Source organism: Asterias amurensis, chromosome 4, assembly GCF_032118995.1.
Source record: "Asterias amurensis chromosome 4, ASM3211899v1".
NCBI lineage: Eukaryota > Metazoa > Echinodermata > Asteroidea > Forcipulatida > Asteriidae > Asterias > Asterias amurensis.
The window spans coordinates 905498-926304 of NC_092651.1; the positions used below are offsets into that span (position 1 = coordinate 905498).

The window sequence follows — 20807 nt, forward strand, 5'->3', positions numbered from 1 at the left end:
GAAGGGAAATAAATATTTTTTTACTTTGGACATGCTGTCTCAAAATTCATGGAGTATTCTCCCACCAAAGACAAAAACAAACATACAAAAATGGATCAAACATTGTTGAATATTTTCAATGAATAAACAATGTTTATTCACAAATTGCTTCAGTGTTTACATTTTTCTTACAAGCAAACATGCAACAAAGCAGCATGATGGGAGGGGGTTCAAGCGGGAGAAGTGAAAATATTGTAAGCACGATCGAAGACGCGGGTGACCGCCAAAGCGAGGTTGTGTAATGATGACGTCATGGTGTCTGGTTTACTCAACTGTAAGAGGGCGCTATTTATTTGGACCATTAACAGACCCTTCCCATGAAATATGTAAATTGCATGTAGCGCATGCTCACTAACGTTTTGGTTGGCAAAATGAGGGAACATCGCGCTGTTTTGTACACGGCTAATGTGTGCGTGACACAGACGCGATTGCGCGTCTGCTTAGTGCACAGCTCTATGGCGTTTGCCAACCAACATGGTCTGTACGCATGCGTGAATGTAATTAGCATATTTCATGGGAAGGGTCCATTAAAGGGTGCGTTCGTTTAGCTTCCCTGGGTCGACCCCGGTGTGCAGCGTTTTTTTTTTCCAGGGCGAACGTGTGCAGATAATTACCCACGTTTGTCCTGGAAAAAGAAAACGTCACACACCGGGGTTGACCCAGGGAAGCTAAACGATCGACCCAATAAACAAACACTTCCTGTCCATTCATGAGAGCGCTATAGGGGCACAACCCATAGAAATACAACCTATTTCATAATTTGTTTATGGGGGCTAGATTACTAACACCCATATTTTGGGCATGGAGGAAGCCATGCTTTGGGCGAACTTAGAACCTTTATTTTACATGCTCAAGTTTTATACCCAGATCCCCCTGATACAAATGCTGTTGAACAATGCATGATCATTGAAAGCTTGTCTACGTCTAAACAAGACAAGTAGTCAAAACATTTTTATTTCTCCTTCCTGGTTGATGAAATAGAGATGATAATCATTTACCAGTACAACCATTTTACATGCTCACATTTCCATGCCCACATCCGTCTTGATATTTGTGTTTTTGTAAATTATTCTCATAAGAGATTCTTCTTAGTAATGCAGCAAAACTTGCATTAAAAAACCCAGCCGTGTGTACTGTGTTGTTGGGGTGGGGGGGGGGGGGGTCATCAAAGTTAAGCGCGCCCTCCTTTGAGTCAAAGTTTGACGGCTCCAAGTGTATCATACCCTGATTAAGTATTCAACAAACACATTTGGCTTTATCCGTATACTGTGCACCAGACTATTACTAAAAAACATGCACAAATGATGCAGACGTGGTTTGCAACATCGTCGTTCAACTGACAAACAAGAGCTTCCATGTTGATGCTTTTGTAAAAGAAAATTGAAGTTTAATTTGAAATTTGACAGAATCCAGTCCAAGATCTTGTAAACAACACTCGACTTGAATAAAATAACAGAGTAAGTAAACTTAGCCTGCCTAAAGTAAAGCCCTAATCCTGTAATCCTGTAATCCGATAATCGGGTGGGGTAAAGACAAAGTTCAACTTCATTCTCAAGACGTCAGGTCAGCAAAAGTGAAGACTGAACAGGGGGTCGGGTCCTACTTCTAGAAACTTTAAGGCTCCCCGTGAGCCTTGGCCTTGTATAATATAGGGGTCTAATATTTTGGACCTCCTTAACGCTATACGTTTTTAAAATCGGCGTTGAAAGATGAAAGTTTTTCGACCATTCGCCATCAAATCAAATAACTAAAATTTCCTTTGTACTTACTATACGTACTAGACTACACACACCCTAAAGTTTTAGCCCACCTTCTTGTTGAGCTGTTAATGGCTCTGTTGGGCGCTATCGGTCAATCTGCGCGATCAATCGATCGCGCTGCGCTATTGAAATATCTATTGGTTGTTGGTCGCACAGCAATCGGTCGATCGCGCAGCAATCGGTATATCGTGCAACAATCGGTCGATTGCGCAACAATCGGTTGATCGCGCAACATTCGGCATCGAACATGCGCGATCAACCGATCGTGCGGGAATGGCTCGGCGCGATCGGCCGATAGTGCAGGAATGGTTTTGAGCGATCGGTTGATTGTGCAGGAATGGTTTTGCGCGATCAGCCGATTGTGCAGGAATTGTTTGGCGCGATCGGCCGATGTTCAGGGGCCGAATTCACAAAGATGTAAGATTGATCGTAACTGCAAATCAATCGTAGATGGTAACTAAAGTGTGTGTTGTCTTGCAATGAATTTTATTGCTTTGAGAAATCGCCCCCAGGAATGGTGTTACCTGATCGGTAGATCGCGCAAATTTTTTCCTGCACTATCGGTCGATCGCGCAAACCCATTCCTGAACGATCAGTAGATCGCGCAAAGCCTTTCCTGCGCGATCGGCTGATAACGGGAAAAAATACTCGTACCGCGATTGGTCAATCGCGCAAAGATGTTCATTGCGCGATCGACCGATTGTTGCGCGATCGACCGATTGTTGCGCGATCGACCGATTGTTGCGCGATCGACCGATTGCTGCGCGACCAATTGATCTTAATTGATCTTTCAATAGTGCAGCGCGATCGACCGATCGCGCCCAACAGCTCTGCTTTTTTAACATCGGTCTCATCACTGTCGCAATTACAGCCCACCTTCGATACATGTCTAAAACACTAAGTTTTCCAAGGTCGCAAAATGCGTGGTAGTTTGATTGCAAACTTCTCCCATTTTAAAAAAATCTTTCACTACTCCATCCAACGTGCTTCATTTTGTTCCTTACATTTTATTTTGTGGAATTACTATGACACATGACTGTGACCGGGCTTACCAAATGATGACTTTGTCCAGTAGATCATAGATGTAATGATTTGAAAATTGCCCCCCAAAAACGTGTACAAAAATTACATTTAACGTGACTCATTCATGGGCGCCGCCATCTTTTAATGATTCTCCGCCAGTTGATTGTGAGCGTACACGCAATACAAGCATCATGAATGTATATTGAGTGTGTGTGATAAGTTTTGGGTGTGTAGTTAAAAGGAAATTTTAGTTTGTGATTGTGAACGGTCGTAAAACTTTCATCTATCAACGCCGATTTTAAAAACGTGGAACGTTAAGGTGGTCCAAAATATTAGACCCCTATAAGGCTCACAGGGGAGCCTTATAGTTTCTAGAAGTAGTCAGGTCTTAACTAATAATAATAATAATAAGACTTGTAAGTTGTAATGCATACATATCCACTCTGTTGGGTGTTCAAGGCGCAGTTAAAGCAAAAACAAAACAAAAACAAAACAAAGAAAATCAGACACAAAAAAATTAGTCCTTGAAACCCTGTGACATAAGATAAGTTTTGAGAAGAGATTTGAATTTTATTGTACAAAGACAGGATCGAAGATAAAATGGTAGAGAGTTCTAAGCTGACAACACGCCGACAACAAGGCCATGCTCAAAATCAGCAAATAAACCAAAGAATTATTAGAACTATGTGTGCTTTGTATTACAAATTGTAATGGCAAAACCTTACGAGTTGAAAGGTCTGAAATTTTAACCTGAAAATAATAAAAAACTTATTTGGAGAGCGGTCAGATTAAGCACTTATAAATAGCACTTATAATTAACAATAGCCCCATAAATCGGTCCAATCCACTCTGTATCCTTGGCCCCAGCACGTCTGATATCAAAATCTTTCGCTATTTTGAAAAACCATCTGTAACGATCTGCATCAAAAACTTACCGATCAAGTAGCTAGCTAAACAAAACTCATTTCATAACCAAAATGTAACATAAAACTAGTAAAAATTCTCTTTTGGCTAATGCATTACAATTCTATGACTCTTTTGTGGATTTTAAATACATTATTGGAGGTGTTGATGGTGATTTGACGGCACCAAGGGAGTTGACATTGAGTTGACAGCAAGAAGATGAAATGAATTTTCAGTGCGTCCGACATATAACTTGAATAGTAATCTTTATTAATTTTTTTTTTGTTCTTTAGCTTACTCATTTTTTTAAAGTGGAAAACTTTATTTGTGTCATTAATAGTCCACAGGTTGTTTTGCCTCAATCATCCCACCAGGTTTACTGACCCATTCGTGGTGAAGAAATATGATTGCTCTTGTGAATAAATGTAATTGATTTTGGGCTAAGTTTATGGAGATTGTTCATCTGCATCCAGATGCATTGAACCTCTTTCAGACGACATTTCTGATGTGCACACTGATAAAAACCTATTATAGGATAGGATTGACTTGGATCATTGCACAAGCAATAAACTTGCTACTAATTTTTCATGCACCTCAAGGTTATGACATTAATTTTAAATAAGTAACTCTTGTTTTTTCCTTTTACGTTTCCTTTGTAAACAGCAAGTTCTGAAGTGATGCCTAAGGCAGCCAAGAAGTCCAGTAAAAATGTACAAAGCCAGAAAATTACAAACTTCATCCGTCCAGGTCCAGTGGTCAAAGAGAATCCATCAAGCCAGGCAGATTGTAATGTTGGATCTAGCTGTAATCCAGTGCAGAATACACTGCAGACAGTTTTCAAGCATGAACACTTCAAGAGTAAATTGCAACAACAGGCTGTAGAAACAATCACAGAAGGTAAAGTCACACAAAACCATCCAAAACAAAAATAGTCAACATTATGACAGGGTTCAACCTTAGTAGTGATCATCTTTGCAAATCCAGTTAGAAACACCGACGGAATTGTTGCAACACCATGCCAAATGGTGCGACAAAACAATACAAAATATCTGCAATGGTGTAAAAGAACTCCAGCTGATTTCATGTTAGTTTATTTTAATCTGAGGAGGCTAAATATATTTATATTAAACTGTATCAGTCAGTGCGCACCGTGCGGAAAAGTCCTTTATTTCATTTGCAGCATATGCAAGACAGTCGCAGTTTTGCATATATAATGAGCTTGGAGGGCACATTTTCAAAAAATCATATCGTGAAAACCCAGCCATGTAAAAATACAACAACGTGACAGTATGAACGAGGAATGCATAATTGTAATGACAAAAACCATAGGAGAATTTTTAATTGTTCAGAAATAAGGAATTTCGGACTATAAAAATGATAAACGGTCTCCGAAAAAGTCCCTTTTGTAGCATTTAACGAAATCGTGCAGACAAACCTTAATCATGTGTGTTCAGGTACATTATTCATCTACTCAACCGCTACTGTCGTTGTTTCTGAATCCACTCGAAACAGTCGGGGGCACCCTAAGTATCCGTCGCCGTCAGAGCGAACTTTCTCGGTAAAAAAATCCGCCATTACTCAATGGTATAATGTGAGCCCGAACGCGATTGGTCAGAATGTGCATCAAGCGTGCCAACTGACTAATCAGCTTCTACGTAACAAAACGCAAGGCACCTTTGGTTTGGCATGATTCCTTGCTCATGTCATGCAATCACGGGGGCTTGTTTTGACAACAAAGGGGTGCCCGACTATTATTCGTTAGTATGGTGTTTGGCCGGGTTTAGCTTCAGTTATTATCTGATCTGCATCTTTACGTCTACGGAACCAAAACTGGCATAAACGCAACGGATAATTGCTATTCTGTGCCAAAATATGATGGCCTTCCAACCCAATGCTATGAATCCAAGTATATTTGAGTTTTAAAAAGAAATCCTTCTTTGTATTATCTTGATTCAAATAAAATTAAAAAGGGTTCAAAACTCATTTGTTGTTTTCTTTTAACCAATGAAATGTTCAATTTCTGATCCTGGCCTTCTCCCCATTTATTAACTGTGAAATCTCAACTAAAAGCTGGAAAGTTTGGTCAGCTTCAAATTAAATATATTCAATATACAACACACAATAATAAACCAGATGACAAATCTTTTAACTTTGTTAATTTTACAAAACATTTATTTTAAAGTCCCTTTCAGCTGCTTACATAAAATAACAACGACATTATGATGCGTTTCTGCACACACGACAAGTTGAAAAAACTTGAGTGACCACTGCAAAATACAAATTAAAAATTACTTGGGAAAGTACCTTGGTATACTAATATAAATTAAACAGAAATATCAGTTTTGTTCAGTTTACAAAAATATCTTTAGAGGGAGTCTCCTAGTGAAATTTATTACTCGACTAGTCGGGCCTCGGAGTCGCAACTTTTACACTAGTTTTCGATGCCCAAGATGCCTTACGGCATATTGTTTGGCACAGGCGCAATGTATTAAAGTTAACGCTGAATGGATTGAAAGATTATGTAACTGGTGAAAAACAATCAGATTGTGTTCCGTAAAGTAAATTAAGACCCTTTTCAAAACCGCGGCTGCGGCATTGGATTCGGCTTCAGGCTCTGTCATGTCTGACACCCCACGGGGCATAAGCAAAGCATGCGCAACTGTTAAAACAACCACGGGGCCAAGCTAGCCTGAGCCGAATCCAAAGTCAAAGCCGTGGTCTCGCAAAGGGCCTTTCGCTGTTGTGAATGGTCGCAAGCGATACAATAGCACTCTGCACTTATGACATCACTTTTGCTTGAAATACCCCGCTGTCAGACAAACATTCCACTAATTTAGCAATCACGCCAAACGCGCCATATGGCACTTGTATGTAGTAGTAAGTAGTAACGCGAGTAAACATATAGTGGACAAGTATGTGTGCATATGTTGTTAGTAAAATTTTGTACGCTTGTCTGAGATCCATGTACTAAACTTGGTTTTAGCATTTAGTGCGGAGTGCTTTTGGTTCACAAGCAGGTACATGTAGTTACGACTATGCAGTGGCACGATAACCGAGTAGTTAAAAAATGTTTGCAACTCGACTAAGCAATCAACAGTCCCGACTTCAACAGTAGTCGCCCTATGTAGTCGTTCAGGCTCGGGTCTCCCCGTCACTTTAAACCGTGAAAGATTTTCAGAGAGCTGGGACTGTAAAAGGAACACAAAGAAAGCAAATAGAGTTAAAAACATGCCCAAGAAGACCAAAATGTTTCAGAAACACTTTACACAGAGCAGAAAACTGACATGGACTACAGTTAGTACCAATAAATTGCAATCCCCCAGTGAAATATTTTTGCTGTGTGAAATTAAAGTTAGACATGTATGACCGTTCCCTTTTTGATTAAGAGTTAACCAAGACTTGAATCAATAGGATTTAACCCAGTATGAACTAGCAAAAAGTATTGACCACCTGATCAAATTGAAACTCAATCAATAATTATTGTATTATTTATTTTCTCAACAACGTGTCCACAAATATTGAATATACTTTCAGGTAATTAAAAAAATATTCTTTTTTGAATAGTAATATACATGTAAAATAGAACTTAGATTCGAATCATAGAAATAGAAGACCTACTCTTAGTCTTACTCTACACATTTAATACAGAGTCTCAACCATCACGAAGAAAACCCATAACAATTCCATATTTCAATCCTGCATCAAATTGCCATGTTTTGTTATTATTGATAGAAATAATTTTTGATATTATTCTTTTTTTTTCTCATGAGAAATTTTATTTCTTCATGATTTTTTTTCACAACGATCGTCATCAAACAATCATGATAAAAAAGAACGCCATACGAACAGTCCACAAACCAAAGCCTTTTCTTACATGATGACATCACGTAAGCTAAAACGAAGCGGCACAAACAATGATTTTTGCACATTTTTGGCACTGAAAAAAAATATCAACGGCAAAACCTGCAGAAGTGTATGTGGTACCAAACGAAAGAACTATCCTTCGTCTATCAGAATATGGACTCCGTTTGTCTCAATCGTGCTCGAAACAGTCGGGGGCACCCTAAGTGTAAAGCCTATCAACAAAAAGTGTAAAACTTCAACCACATTTCAGACGAAGATTCACATGTATTTGGTCTCGAAAATCCGGTAAAAATGGATTTGTTTTACGAGGAAAATGTTCAAGAAACTTACCACTCCATGCTTGACCCAACACTGCCCTCTTGCTGGGACCTGTAGCCAATTCTGCACATCGTCTCCGAGTTCTCGCGCTGTCACGCGAAATCTCGAAGGGTCCGAGTGCGCCACGCGACTGCAAATGAAACCTGGAAAATATGCTAATTATCTGGCACTCTGGGCACGGACTGGTATGTAAATTATGCAATACTAAGAAAGTTTGGCTGGGCGAATGCTCATCACCCATGATTTAAGGCATTGCTCGTGTAGCTACACAGTACACAGCTTCTTGTCCATCAGCATCAGTCAATGAGAGAACTACTGTGTTGGAATTCAACAACTATAAAATTATTTCTTTGAATTTGGATTTTAAAGTAAAAATACTTCCTTTGATTTATTTTACAGGTAAAAAAGATGTGTTCGTTTCCATGCCAACAGGATCTGGTAAATCTTTGTGCTATCAGCTTCCATCATTAGTGCGAGCAGGAATCACATTAGTTGTTTCACCACTTCTTGCTTTAATTCAAGATCAGCTTGAGCATCTGGACAAGATGAAGATTCCTTCTGAGACGTTGAATTCACAGATACAGGGTGAGAAGAGACTAGCGATCCTAGCAGACATCTCAAGCAAGAAGCCAAGACTCAAGCTACTTTACATTACTCCTGAGCTCGCAGCTACAACTAACTTCCAGTCTATATGTCGTTCCTTAGCATCTCGCAAACTCCTTTCATTGATAGTGGTTGATGAAGCACATTGTGTCTCACAATGGGGGCATGACTTTCGACCAGATTACCTCAAACTTGGTAACTTACGTTCTAAATTCCCTGATGTACCTTGTGTAGCTTTAACAGCAACAGCTACACAACACGTTCAAAAGGATATTCTTGATTCCTTAAAGCTACATCAACCTGTTGCCATCTTCAAAGCAAGTTGTTTCAGACAGAACTTATTCTATGATGTTATCTTCAAAGATCTGTTAGAGGAACCAATTCAAGATTTGAAGGACTTTGCTACGAAGGTTCTAGAAAATGATAACGCGGAAGGGGTAAGCCACTAATGTTGATTTATGCATTCTGAAGTTGTTAAGATACGGTTGTGGCATCATCTACTGTCTCACAAGAGATGCATGTTCTGCAGTAGCTAATCATCTTACATTTGTCTTAAACTGAGTGTTTGAGTTGTATTTCTCATCTTGTTTTCTAGGGTAGTGATGGTTGTGGCATCATCTACTGTCGCACAAGAGATGCATGTTCTGCTGTAGCTAATCGTCTTTCTCGCCTTGGTCTATGTTCTGAAGCATATCATGCTGGATTGAAACCAGCTCACCGCTTACGGGTTCAAAATGATTGGGTTGAAGGCAGGGTACCAGTGATAGTTGCTACTGTTAGTTTTGGAATGGGTGTGGATAAAGCAACTGTCAGGTGAGTTTTTGCTAACAAGTGTTACCAGTTTTATTTTAAATTGGTTTCTTTTATGAGAGATGCCTGACATCACAAGGCCACGGATGGCCACTTCAAAATGAGGGCTATGCATAACAGATTTGGGCTATCAACCCAAATCAACTGCCACCTACTCATGGGGCTGAATCAGGGTTATCCCCTCCATCCGTAAGGATGTAGGCATGGGTATCATCCACATATGAGCCTGGCTGGTAGAGCAAAATGCACTTCATTTACAACTTTTTACAAAGCAGTTGTGGTTCAGTGCCTTGAACAACGGCACAGGTGTCATGACCGGGATTTGAACCTACACTCTACTACTGACAATACCAGAGCTTGAGTCTGGTGACCTAGACTGCTCTGGCACAACAAACCACAAGTAATTACCCATCATTAATCCATTACAATTTGCATGGAGCTTGGTGTAGTATTGCTACTATTGGATATCAAGAGAAGTCTTCTTCCATCTTTGCCTAGGGTTTGAAATGAGTATGTTTTAATTAATGTAAAGTTTGTTACTATTTGATGAAGCCTAACTGATCAGTTCTTGATACTATTTGTCGTTGTAGGTTTGTTGCCCATTTCAACATTCCTAAATCCATGGCCGGATTTTATCAAGAATCAGGAAGAGCTGGTCGAGACGGTCGTCGTGCGTATTGCCGTCTCTATTACTCTAGAGATGAGCGTAACAAAGTAGCCTACCTCATTACGCAAGAGATGATGAAATCAAAGGCAAGACTAAAGTCAGTAAGTTATCACTGTGTGGAAATTGGACTTTCTTGAAAACATATGAAGGTGTAGTTCCATTTACCCCTGTAGTATAAAGGGCCCAATTTCATGGCTCTACTTACCGCTGAATACTGCGCTTACAATCACCATTCTCCACTTACTGCGCAAGTGCCCAATTGCTATGCTAGCTCCGGAGTGAAGAATGCCTAGTAGCGTTATGATTATTTACAAGCAAAAATTCCAAGCTAACAGTGAAATATGCTTGATGTAAGCGCGGAATTCTCTGCTTCCGTAAGCACCGATTCTTTGCTTTCAGTAAGCAGAACCATGAAATTTGGCACAGTTCTTTAGATTCACCCCAAAGTTTATGTTTGATACTTTGACTGTGATGTGCAAATAAACTGAAGTTTGATACTCAATGTTGTTTCTTTTTGTCATTAATTTTCAGCCGGAGAAGAAAGCTTGTCAATCCAAGTTCGGCAAGGCCAGCATTCAGAGTTTTGAGTGTCTTGTTAAGTTCTGTGAAAGTGAAGAGTAAGTCAAAAGATTTGTCTGTATCTGTTGGGGATCAGGTTTGCTCAGTGGTTTCTTTCCTTACCTTTCACCTCTGTGGCCCTGGTTCGTATGCAACCTCAGACCAGAGCTTTGCATGTTGATTGGGTTTTCACTCCCTACCTGATAATGTGGATGTTTCCCATTTAAGGTTTTCCTCCCACATCTTAAACTGAACATTTCTTCTTATTTCCTATCCATCCTGTAATAACGCTAGTTGTGCAACCAAGTGTGTTATAAGAAATTTTCTTGCATTGTAGAGAAGACACTCTCTACTTGATAACAAGATGCTTATTTCTTGAACCTCTCTTAGCACTCCAGCTAATTGTAAACAAGAAAGGTAACACCATTTGAATGTCTCTTTTGAGTAGTGTTGAGATTTTCAGAACCAACACTTCTCACAACAGACATTCACATGGTGTTACAACAAACCTCTCTTAGTTATACTTCCACCATGCAAAGTTTCAAATCTTACTTGCAAACAGTTTTCTTTTGACTCTCATTTAATACTGACATAAATTCTCTTTAGATGTCGCCATCTTGGAATCACCCAATTCTTTGGAGATAGCCCACCAGACTGTAACAGTTCTTGTGATGTTTGTACAACGCCCAGTGAAGTTAGTAAACAACTGGAGTATCTAAAGCGAGGTGTGATGTCCAACTCTAAGAAGAAGGGGGATCAATCAGGTCGGACTTGCATCAAGAAAGATACTAAGGGTAAAGCAGACAAGGAGTTGTATGGTGGAGGACGCTACGGGGCTGATAGGTATAAACCATAGATGCTTCTCTCCTTCTCTCAAGTTCAACCAATCAAGGTTGATTTAGTCAATGTTAAGTTTGAAACAAAGAAAAGAATATTTAGTTTTACCCTCACACCAGTTGTGTGTGTAAGCACTATATACTTGTAGCCCTGGCGGCCGTACACTTTTGTATTGTACTACAGTGAAGTCCTGGACATCAGGGTACATTCCTGGGGCGGAAAATTTTCACAGCTTCATAACTCAAATCTTACCTGCAAGAAAGCACCAATTTCAACAAATTCACATTCCATGGCAGCATATGTTTTTCTGCGGTGGGTTTTGATCGTAAGTTATTCTTCACAAATCCGTCATTTTCATGAAATAATGCAGCTCCCAACGTTAAGGAATTCCCATTTTTGTTCGTATTATCACAGTCTGCCGTGAGTACGCAAGACGCACGACGCGCAAATTTTGAATTGTGTTACGTGTAAACGCTGTGCAGTCAAGATACGGTGACCAAGAATTCATGCGTCTAAGCTTGCATCATGCGTCTTGCACGCGAATGTATACGCGTACGCACGACAACATACAACACTGTGAGAAAACGATCGAAACGGGAATTTTTTAACGTTGGAAGCTGCATTATTTCACGAAAATGACAGATTTGTGAGGAATATATGGGGACCAAAACCCACCGCAGAAAAATATATGCCGCCATGGAATGTGAATCTGTTGAAATTAGTGGCTTGTTGCAGGTAAGATTTAAGTTATGAAGCTGTGAAATTTTTCCGCCCCAGAAACGGGCCTCAATAGTTAGGACTCTGTTCCTGTGTACAGAGAAAGAGTCCTATAAATGGCTATATATATACTTGGTACTTTCTCAAGTTATGTGAACACAGGCATAGAACTACTGCAGGATTCAAACCCACGACCTTTGCCAATTTATAGCAAATGTCTTACCAACTAGACCACTGAGATTGCCCGTTAGCTAAAGATGTTTTTAACCTGACTATTTATGTTGACTTTGATGCTGAGCTCCTGACTATTGGATTATTGACTCCATGTATTTGTTTGATTGAATAGTTTTTATGAGAGTAAGTGTAGTGGTTCTAAAGCTGCTTGGGATGGTAGTGATAATGAAGACGCTGATAGTGATGATGATAGAGCAGCAGCAAGAGAACGAACCAGTATGATCAAAGCAGAATTTGAAAAGAGAAAAAAGGTATGTAGTCCCATTGAACTTGTGCCTCAATCGTATCTCCTTCACTTTCTTGTACCCTTCTTTGGACCTTTCTTGAGTCTACTTTATTGGCTCATTGTAATAAATCATGATGAACTATTGATTTGTGTTTAGTGACATACAACTGATTATGTTATATGCTACACTGTGTATTTAAGCAGTTCCAGTCTATTGTTTACAGTTACATATTGAAGAATGCAACTTCCTTGCAGCTTGAGCGATAACTAACTACTCTAGGTTGTGTTTTGCAAGGCTGTATTGTGTTGTACTCTGTTCTACTCTGCCTAGAGGAGATTTTCATTTTGTCTCATTTTCTTACAGAATTTAATCAATGAATTGTCAAATTTTGATGAGTATTCATAATTATTGGTTTGATCAAGTAGATATATGTTAAAAAAAATATACATATTACATTAGTTCTACGTAGATTGTCCAATCCCAAGTGAATATGAGTTGATATAAACATAAGTTATTGTACCTTTTCCCTTCACAGCACCAACTCAAGACAAGTGAATTTATTCAACCAGGTTAGGATCAAATGCTCTTTCTTTCTGATTTCTCTTTTTTTTTTAAAGAATGTTTTTTAGTCATTTGTTTGTGATATATATACAGAATGATACTAATGTATAACGTGTAGCACAAACAAGGCCCTGGATAAATCATAGACATGCTACAATTGAGATCTCAACAAAACATCTTCGTTCATCTACCTCTTGTTCCCTGTTTGTTCGTCAAGAACTCACAATTCAACTTTTGCAGAGAGATCATTCTCAGTATATGGCCCCAAAATGTGGAATAATCTTCCTGTACAAATTAGAAGTGCCAGTTGACTTATTCAAGACAATCCTTACAGCTCATCTGTTTCAACAGGCTTACTAACCATTCAACTGTGCCCCATAGCCTTTAAGCAAACATTTGATTTTGGCGCTCTAGAAATAACATTTGACTGCTTGATTGAGTAATCAGATGTAAATGAAGTTCTACAAGTTAATGTTAACACATGACCCTGTTATTTCAGATGCTGACTGTCCATTGAGGGATGCATCTAGCAGCAAGATTCCTGCTCTCACTGTCAAGGTACAATATTAACTTTATCTCTGGTAGCTATATTGCCGTCTATTTATTATATAACACCCCCGAACAAAAATATTGACAAAATAGGGACACCGCCAACATAGGGCTAGATAGCTCAGTTGGTAGAGCACCGGCACGTTAATCCGGAGGTCGTTGGTTCGAGTCCCACACTAGTCAATTCTTTGCTCAACCCCAAAAGTCTATTTATTAATTAGGTGTTCGGGCAACAGCCAAACTACTTTTACTTTTTGTTTGTTTGTTTGTTTGTTTGTTTGTTTGTTTGTTTATTTTTGCTTTGCAGTATTTCCTGTTCTTACTCTCAATTGTCCGCAAGCAATAAGTCTGGTACAATGAATAATGTCTGGTACAATGACTCGCTTTGTTACAATGCACCGCTTACATTTGAATTCCTTGGACTATCGAGACAGTTGCTACGCCACATGATTAGGAGCAAGCTTTTGCGTAGTTACATAAGAGACGGTGAACACCCGTACACATTTCTGAATGGATGTGTATGGCACAATGGTACCTCATCCTGGAGGTTGCTATACTGAAACTTTACCTGTAGTTATAACTTGGTGATGATCAAGTATTTGTGACATCCTGATGACTTCCTCAATTGTCAAAATACATTAAATCAAAGGTTATTATTTCAAAACAACTTGACTCCCAAGCAACAACAGCTATTGATATGTCATATAAAATGCTGATCGAGAGAGCATTGATCGATTTATTTCAAGTCAATTCAATTGAATTCATTTTTAATGGTCCTACCATGGAGGAAAATTTGCATACACGTAGTACACAAAATAATTTCTGTTCACACAAACATAATAATATACTACTGAAAATAAATTAGATAAATTAAACACTAAACCATATAATAAGAGAACACTGTTTGATACTGATTGAGAAAGCATTGTTAATTTTATTTCCTTTTGCAGTCCAGAGAACATTGTTTGATGCTGATCGAGAAAGCACTAAAGGATAACTTTAGAGATTACTGGAAGGAAAATGAAGGCAAATTAGCAGCAAGGTAATTTTTCATTAAAACAAATTATGAACTATATATGCACCAGTTTTAGAGCAAAGGGGCTTTGATTATGCACAATCAAATTGAGGCTAGGTGCGCAGAATGAGTGATCGTGGCTGAGCAGTTAAGAGCACTAAGTTTAAACTCTGGTGTTTTTGATCAGCAGAGTGTGGGTTCGAGTCCCAGTGGTGACACTTAACCATTGCTTTGTCCTTTGGATGGGATGTAAAGCCGTTGGTCACGTGTGTTGTGTAAGGCACAAAAAAGAACCCAGTGCACTTTATACCGAAAAGAGAAGGGATTTACACAGTGCTTAAAGGAATAGGTCTCATACTTCAAATCAAAGGTCCACATTCCTTGCAGGAAAAATACTGTGTGCTTTGATACGCTACTTAGGGGTGTGATAAAGCGCTATATAATAACCAAGTATTATTATTAGGTGTTCGGCCACCAGCCGAACAACTATTGTTATTGTTCTGTTTTTTTTCCTTTTTTTTTTTTTTTTTTTTTTTTTTTTCTGCGTGTTCTTCTCCTCGAACGTTCTCGCGCGATTTTCGCAAAAACTAAAGCTTGTATGAACCTGAAACTTACCATATATATTGATCCTAATGAGTAGACGAAACAGCAACATTTTTGGAATGATGACGTCATTGATGACGTCATTACGTTCAAAAAAACGCTAAAAATTGGAGAGTTCATATCTTGAGAACTACAAATGCCACACACAAGTTATTTGGTGCATATAAAAGGTCTTGTAATTAGCTACAAAAGTCGTGCACAACGTGACCTCATGTGACTTTTACTTCCGGTTGAAACCGGAAGTTCAAAATTTCAAAAGTTCATATCTCAAGAACTATATATCATATTCGCAAAATTTGAATATCAGTTTGAAGATCAGTTATCCTGCTCAAACTTTTGCACAAACATAATGCCAGTTGAATTTTGCCTTCTGGTCGTAAAAGCGCGCGTTTGTGTTGAACTCCATTCATTACGCGTAGAAACCAGATAGTATCGCCATTCATGTATGTGAATGCTACTATTGTATTGTGGGTGTGTGGGTGTGTGTGCGTGTAGTTCATGTAGGCCTACATTGTATCCATGCTCTACGACAAAACAGCACTGCGTGGCTGTGGGCATTACGGGTTGTGTATACACATGCAGACTCCGTTGAAGGCGCGCGTAATTCAAATTCCACTACGCTGGGATTCGCCTCATCTTTCTTCGTGCGATTTTGAACAAAATGTTAAACTACTATGAACTTGAAACTTATCATAAACATGAACCTTCATGAGTAGATGAACCCGCAACTTTTTTGGAATGATGACGTCATTGATGACGTCATTATGCTCAGAAACACGTTAAACACTAGAAAATTCATATCTTGAGAACCTCAAATGCTACATACAAGATTCTTTCACTACATGAAACCTCTTGTAATGTTCTACAAATGTTGTACACAACGTGACCTCATTTGACCATTCACCCGAACACCCTGAGTTTGTACACAAACTCTCAATTTCTAGTTATTATTATTATTAATCTTACACTGTGGTCTTCAACCTGATTATACGCATGATCAAAATGAACAGAATGAGTGTTTTTATTAAGACTTGATATTGTTTGATTGCAGTGAATGGGAGCCACATTGTAAAGCTATAGATGTTGAACATGAGATGTTTAAAGTATCTAGACAGAGTAACATGTATAAAGCCAAGATTCTTAGTCAGGTAAGATTCATCTGTCTGTCTCTCTGTTTTGTCTTTATCTATTTTTGCTATTGCTTTTTATATGATTTGTATCTGATTATCTATTTTTTCAAATTCCCTCTTTATGTTTTGTCTTTGCATTAAAGGGAACTATAGCACACCTCTTGCTTGTCTGTATTCCGGTTGGCTGACGGTCACGTGGGTTGAACTAATATTATAGTCTGGTCACCATGCGCGCGTGTTTTGCAGGAATAGTGCCCGCTGGGCACTAGTCTTTTAAAATAGGGACTGGTTACAGCACCCTCTCTTAACGTGAACCATGAACAGCAACTAAAAAAACTTTCTTTCTTTTCCAAATTTCTTTTCATATTTTACATTTTAGATCGAGATGTGTTATAAAACACATATTGACTAGCATAAGTTGGTAGCTAGTGCACGTCTATCCCCCCTCGGGCCTGTGAGTGACCAGAAGAGGGACCTATTTCCCCCGGCCTTCAGCCCTGGGAAATAGGTCGCTCTTCTGGTCACCCAAAGTCCCTCAGGGGCATAGACATACACTAGTTACCTTATTACCAGTCAATATGTGTATAATAGGTCTCCAGAGATTGTTTTAAACATTTTGTGGTGTTTTTTCTTTGCTTATTTATTCAATTGTTTAAGGGTTAGGGTTAGGGTTAGGGTTGAATGGAATTCGATGTAAACATGGGTGAAGCCATCGGACTAGTGTCAAGAGGTAGTTTGTAAACAAACTGTGTCTACTTTGCTACAAAATCTGTTAACAAAATTTTTGAAATTGAATTGAGTTAAGCATTTGTGGATAAATGTAGCTGCAATGTATTTCTAGATGTAATTCTGTTCATAGTTTGTTGTGATTGGTTTTAATGATGTAGGTGAGCAGTATTAAGAAATCTACCAAAGAGTGCATGCTTCATGAAGTATTCTTACAAGATCAACAACACAAGGAATCAATAGATGACACTTCCAGCAACCAGGTAATAAGTATAAATTGAAATAAGAAAAGAAAGGTTTGTTGTTATTTGCATATCTTAATCTGACATTCATTAATACCCCAGACAGTTTCGCTATTCCATTTGGTGGAGAGCATGTTACGTGGGGATGTTATAGCGGCTGAAAAAGACACAGCTGGAGCTGTTTAAGACCTCCTGGTTATGCATGTTGGGCGCGCGAATTGTAGGGCAATTTACTTATGCAAAATGCAATTTATAGCTATTAGTTCACATGAAACAAACAGAAAGTTTTTGGAAAATGTGCAAACTTTAAAACCTGGCAAAAGAAACATAATGTCACAGATTGTCTATAATTGTAATTTGTTTTGTTTTTTAACAAAAGGCCATTCATGAATTAGAATAAATGAGTAGATAAAGGCCCTGCATGGTTTTAAACGGTCGTCTATGAACTTGTTGCCACTCATTCTCATCCCTCATTGGTATAGGTTGTCCCAAAATGCCTCCTTTTTTTGGGGGGGGGGGATACTTATAAGTGTCTGATTTCTTCTTGCTGCAGCTCTCAGCATAATTTTCTTACAAGGTAATGATGTATAACATACTTTTAATGTATGATTCTGTTTGATGTCAGGGGTCAACACCATTAGGTGCTGTTGTCGGCTTCCAGACAGTTTCATCTCTACTTGCCAGTTCATCTGACTTATCAATAAATCAACGTATCAACGACTTCTGTAAGGGGAGTAAAACACAACCTTTTACTGCTGTATCGTCTTGTATAGATACGCAGTTATCAACTCTATCTCAGAGTGCCTCCGATGATAAAAAGTTTATTGGCTTCCAAACAGTTTCATCTCTTCTTGCCAGCCAATCAGGTGCTTCCATTACTCGGCCAGTATTCTGTGATGACACAGAACCAGTTTCCAGTAAACACTCAGCTTTGCGTACTGGCTCAATACAACCAGACAACATTACACTATCTGGATTCCAAAAAGTTTCTGCACTCCTCTCTCAAGGCTTATGGAACTCAAGAGCCAAGGTGAAAGGTCAAACTAGTCTATCCAAGCCAAAGTTGGAGACTGGATCAAATGAGTCAACAACAAGTGAAATACCGTTAGTAGAAACTACCATGGTTAAGGATGAGGCACTTCCTTCTGATCCATTGAATGACAGCCATGCTACAGATCACATTGAAACTGATAATCAACTGCTGATTGATGACCAACATACTACAAGTCCCTCCAATGGCATTAACACAGCATCACTTGATGGATTCACTTCATCTATTACCATGGACGAAGATGACAGTAAACAGCAGTTGACATCTTCCAGGAAAAGATCATGTGACTTCAACAACATGGTATGTACATACTTGGTAAATGTAACACTGTTGCTAGATAGTAAATTAAGTCATGTTCTAGTTGATTTCTTTCAAAAATCAGTTTTAAGAAATCAATACTTAAATGATTCTCACTTAGTATCACATTGCCATAGCTGTAAACGAAACTCATGGCACTGAAATATCAAAGTTGTTGAAGCTTGTGAGATGAAGCAACAACACCTTGCAAGGAATACAAGGTGAAGTGGCGCATTATGCTGACAGATCATGCCAAAAACACCAAGGCAAACCCCTTCTCTTTACATTCAATCATTCAATCAGTTTGCCCATGGAAAATGTTCCTATTTCTTTTTTCCAAGAACCCAAGTATCGTGCAAGAAGCAAAACCGGTTAAGTGCATTTCTTAAAAACACGAATGCACCTTGAAAACAGAGACTTTGCTATCTATTTTTGAAACTTTTGTATCTCTCATCAGCAGGTTGCCAACCCTGAGAAAAGACCCAAAGTATTAGATGAAGACTGCCCAACCCCTACTGAGGATAACAACACAAACAATGACAAGAAGTTGAAGAAATCGGTCACCTTTGACCCCAGTATTGTAGACAAGGAGATGTCAGAAGAAGCAATGGAGAAACATAGAAAGTTAATTGGAACGGATCTCCGGAGAACAGCAGCAGATGCTGTGGTTAAATACTTGACGCCTCATTACAAGAACAATAAGTTTGCTTCCAAGGACCTTTTTAAGATGCTTGCAAAACGTCTTGCTCATCAAATCACAGTAGCTGAGGGGATCAGCAAGCGATCATGTAAGTTCAAATGTTCTAAAAGTTAAACTGACTCAGGGTCCAATTTCGTAGCGCTGCTTAAGCAGAGAATATTGCTTTACTTTTTTTTTCTAAGCAGAAATGAGCAGGATACCAGTCACAAATTGTACTTGTGACATGGTCGTTTGGCTACTTTTTGTGCTTAAGCAACTCTATGAGATTTGGCTCTGATGTACATGTAGTTGCTGAAATGTCACAATGTGTGTGCAGTGGTTTGGATTCACTCTGCTGACAATCTTTGGAGCAACATTTTAACTACTTCACGTCAAATGCCAAGTTTTTCTGAACTGACTTAGGGTGGGGCAGTTAATTATGACCCAACGACTGATGGAAATATCCCTCGACACTCCATTGTGTAGTCTGCACATGCATGCACCTACCATACTTCGCTTTATTTCACCTGTACAAAGGGGGACACCAGGTATTGGAAAACATGCCTTGTTTTAAAAATATCCCTCATATTCTCTGAGCTATTTATGAGGACCTTTGTAGTTTTTCTGTCGTGAAGTCAGGGGTTTCATTGTGATAAGAATAAGACCACGGAAAATGTTGGTTTATACTTCATGCAAAAAGAGAATTTCGATGAAGCAATCAGCATAAGCCGTTTCCCTGCTTCCCTTTCCCTATTTGAAGTATGAACTTGTTTAGCCATAAGAAAAAGACTTTTCCCAACGAATCACCCACTCAAATAATTAACTCCGCTCACCAAAATTCTTACCCAGTTTTTTTTTGGTGTTGTTTTTATTTCTACTTCACAGTGAAAGACAAGGCCAAGAGACTTGTCCGATATTACTTCAGGGAACATGCCATGTGTAACTCTGAAAGTGAGCTACCTCCAATGCCAAGCAAATGATGACTCAGCATGTCATTCTCGTTTCTTTATTCAAAGAGAAGTATTGACTAGGTTGGATTAAATCATGTCATTCTCGTTTCTTTATTCAAAGAGAAGTATTGACTAGGTTGGATTAAATCATGTCATTCTCGTTTCTTTATTCAAAGAGAAGTATTGACTAGGTTGGATTAAATCATGTCATTCGTGTTTCTTTATTCAAAGAGAAGTATTGACTAGATTGGATTAAATCATGTCATTCGTGTTTCTTTATTCAAAGAGAAGTATTGACTAGGTTGGATTAAATCATGTCATTCGTGTTTCTTTATTCAAAGAGAAGTATTGACTAGGTTGGATTAAATCATGTCATTCTTGTTTCTTTATTCAAAGAGAAGTATTGACTAGGTTGGATTAAATCATGTCATTCTCGTTTATTTA

The 20807-nt window shown here is 38.7% G+C and overlaps 1 protein-coding gene across 2 annotated transcripts; it reads left to right on the top strand.

Moving 5' to 3' along the window:
* The first annotated feature begins 1362 nt into the window (after positions 1-1362).
* Positions 1363-20709, top strand: LOC139936657 (ATP-dependent DNA helicase Q5-like). 2 transcript variants are annotated; one of them, XM_071931517.1, is made up of 16 exons: positions 1363-1496; positions 4389-4622; positions 8307-8947; positions 9106-9323; positions 9911-10088; positions 10519-10604; positions 11152-11388; positions 12446-12584; positions 13096-13129; positions 13621-13679; positions 14621-14712; positions 16340-16436; positions 17306-17407; positions 18012-18737; positions 19192-19522; positions 20299-20709. In XM_071931517.1, the coding sequence occupies exons 2-16, from the start codon at positions 4403-4405 to the stop codon at positions 20391-20393; spliced, it is 3255 nt and encodes a 1084-aa protein (XP_071787618.1). In that variant the 5' UTR covers positions 1363-1496; positions 4389-4402; the 3' UTR covers positions 20394-20709. The 2 variants fall into 2 exon arrangements, with proteins under 2 accessions (XP_071787618.1, XP_071787619.1); XM_071931518.1 differs by having other exon boundaries at positions 19195-19522.
* The last annotated feature ends 98 nt before the right edge of the window (positions 20710-20807 follow it).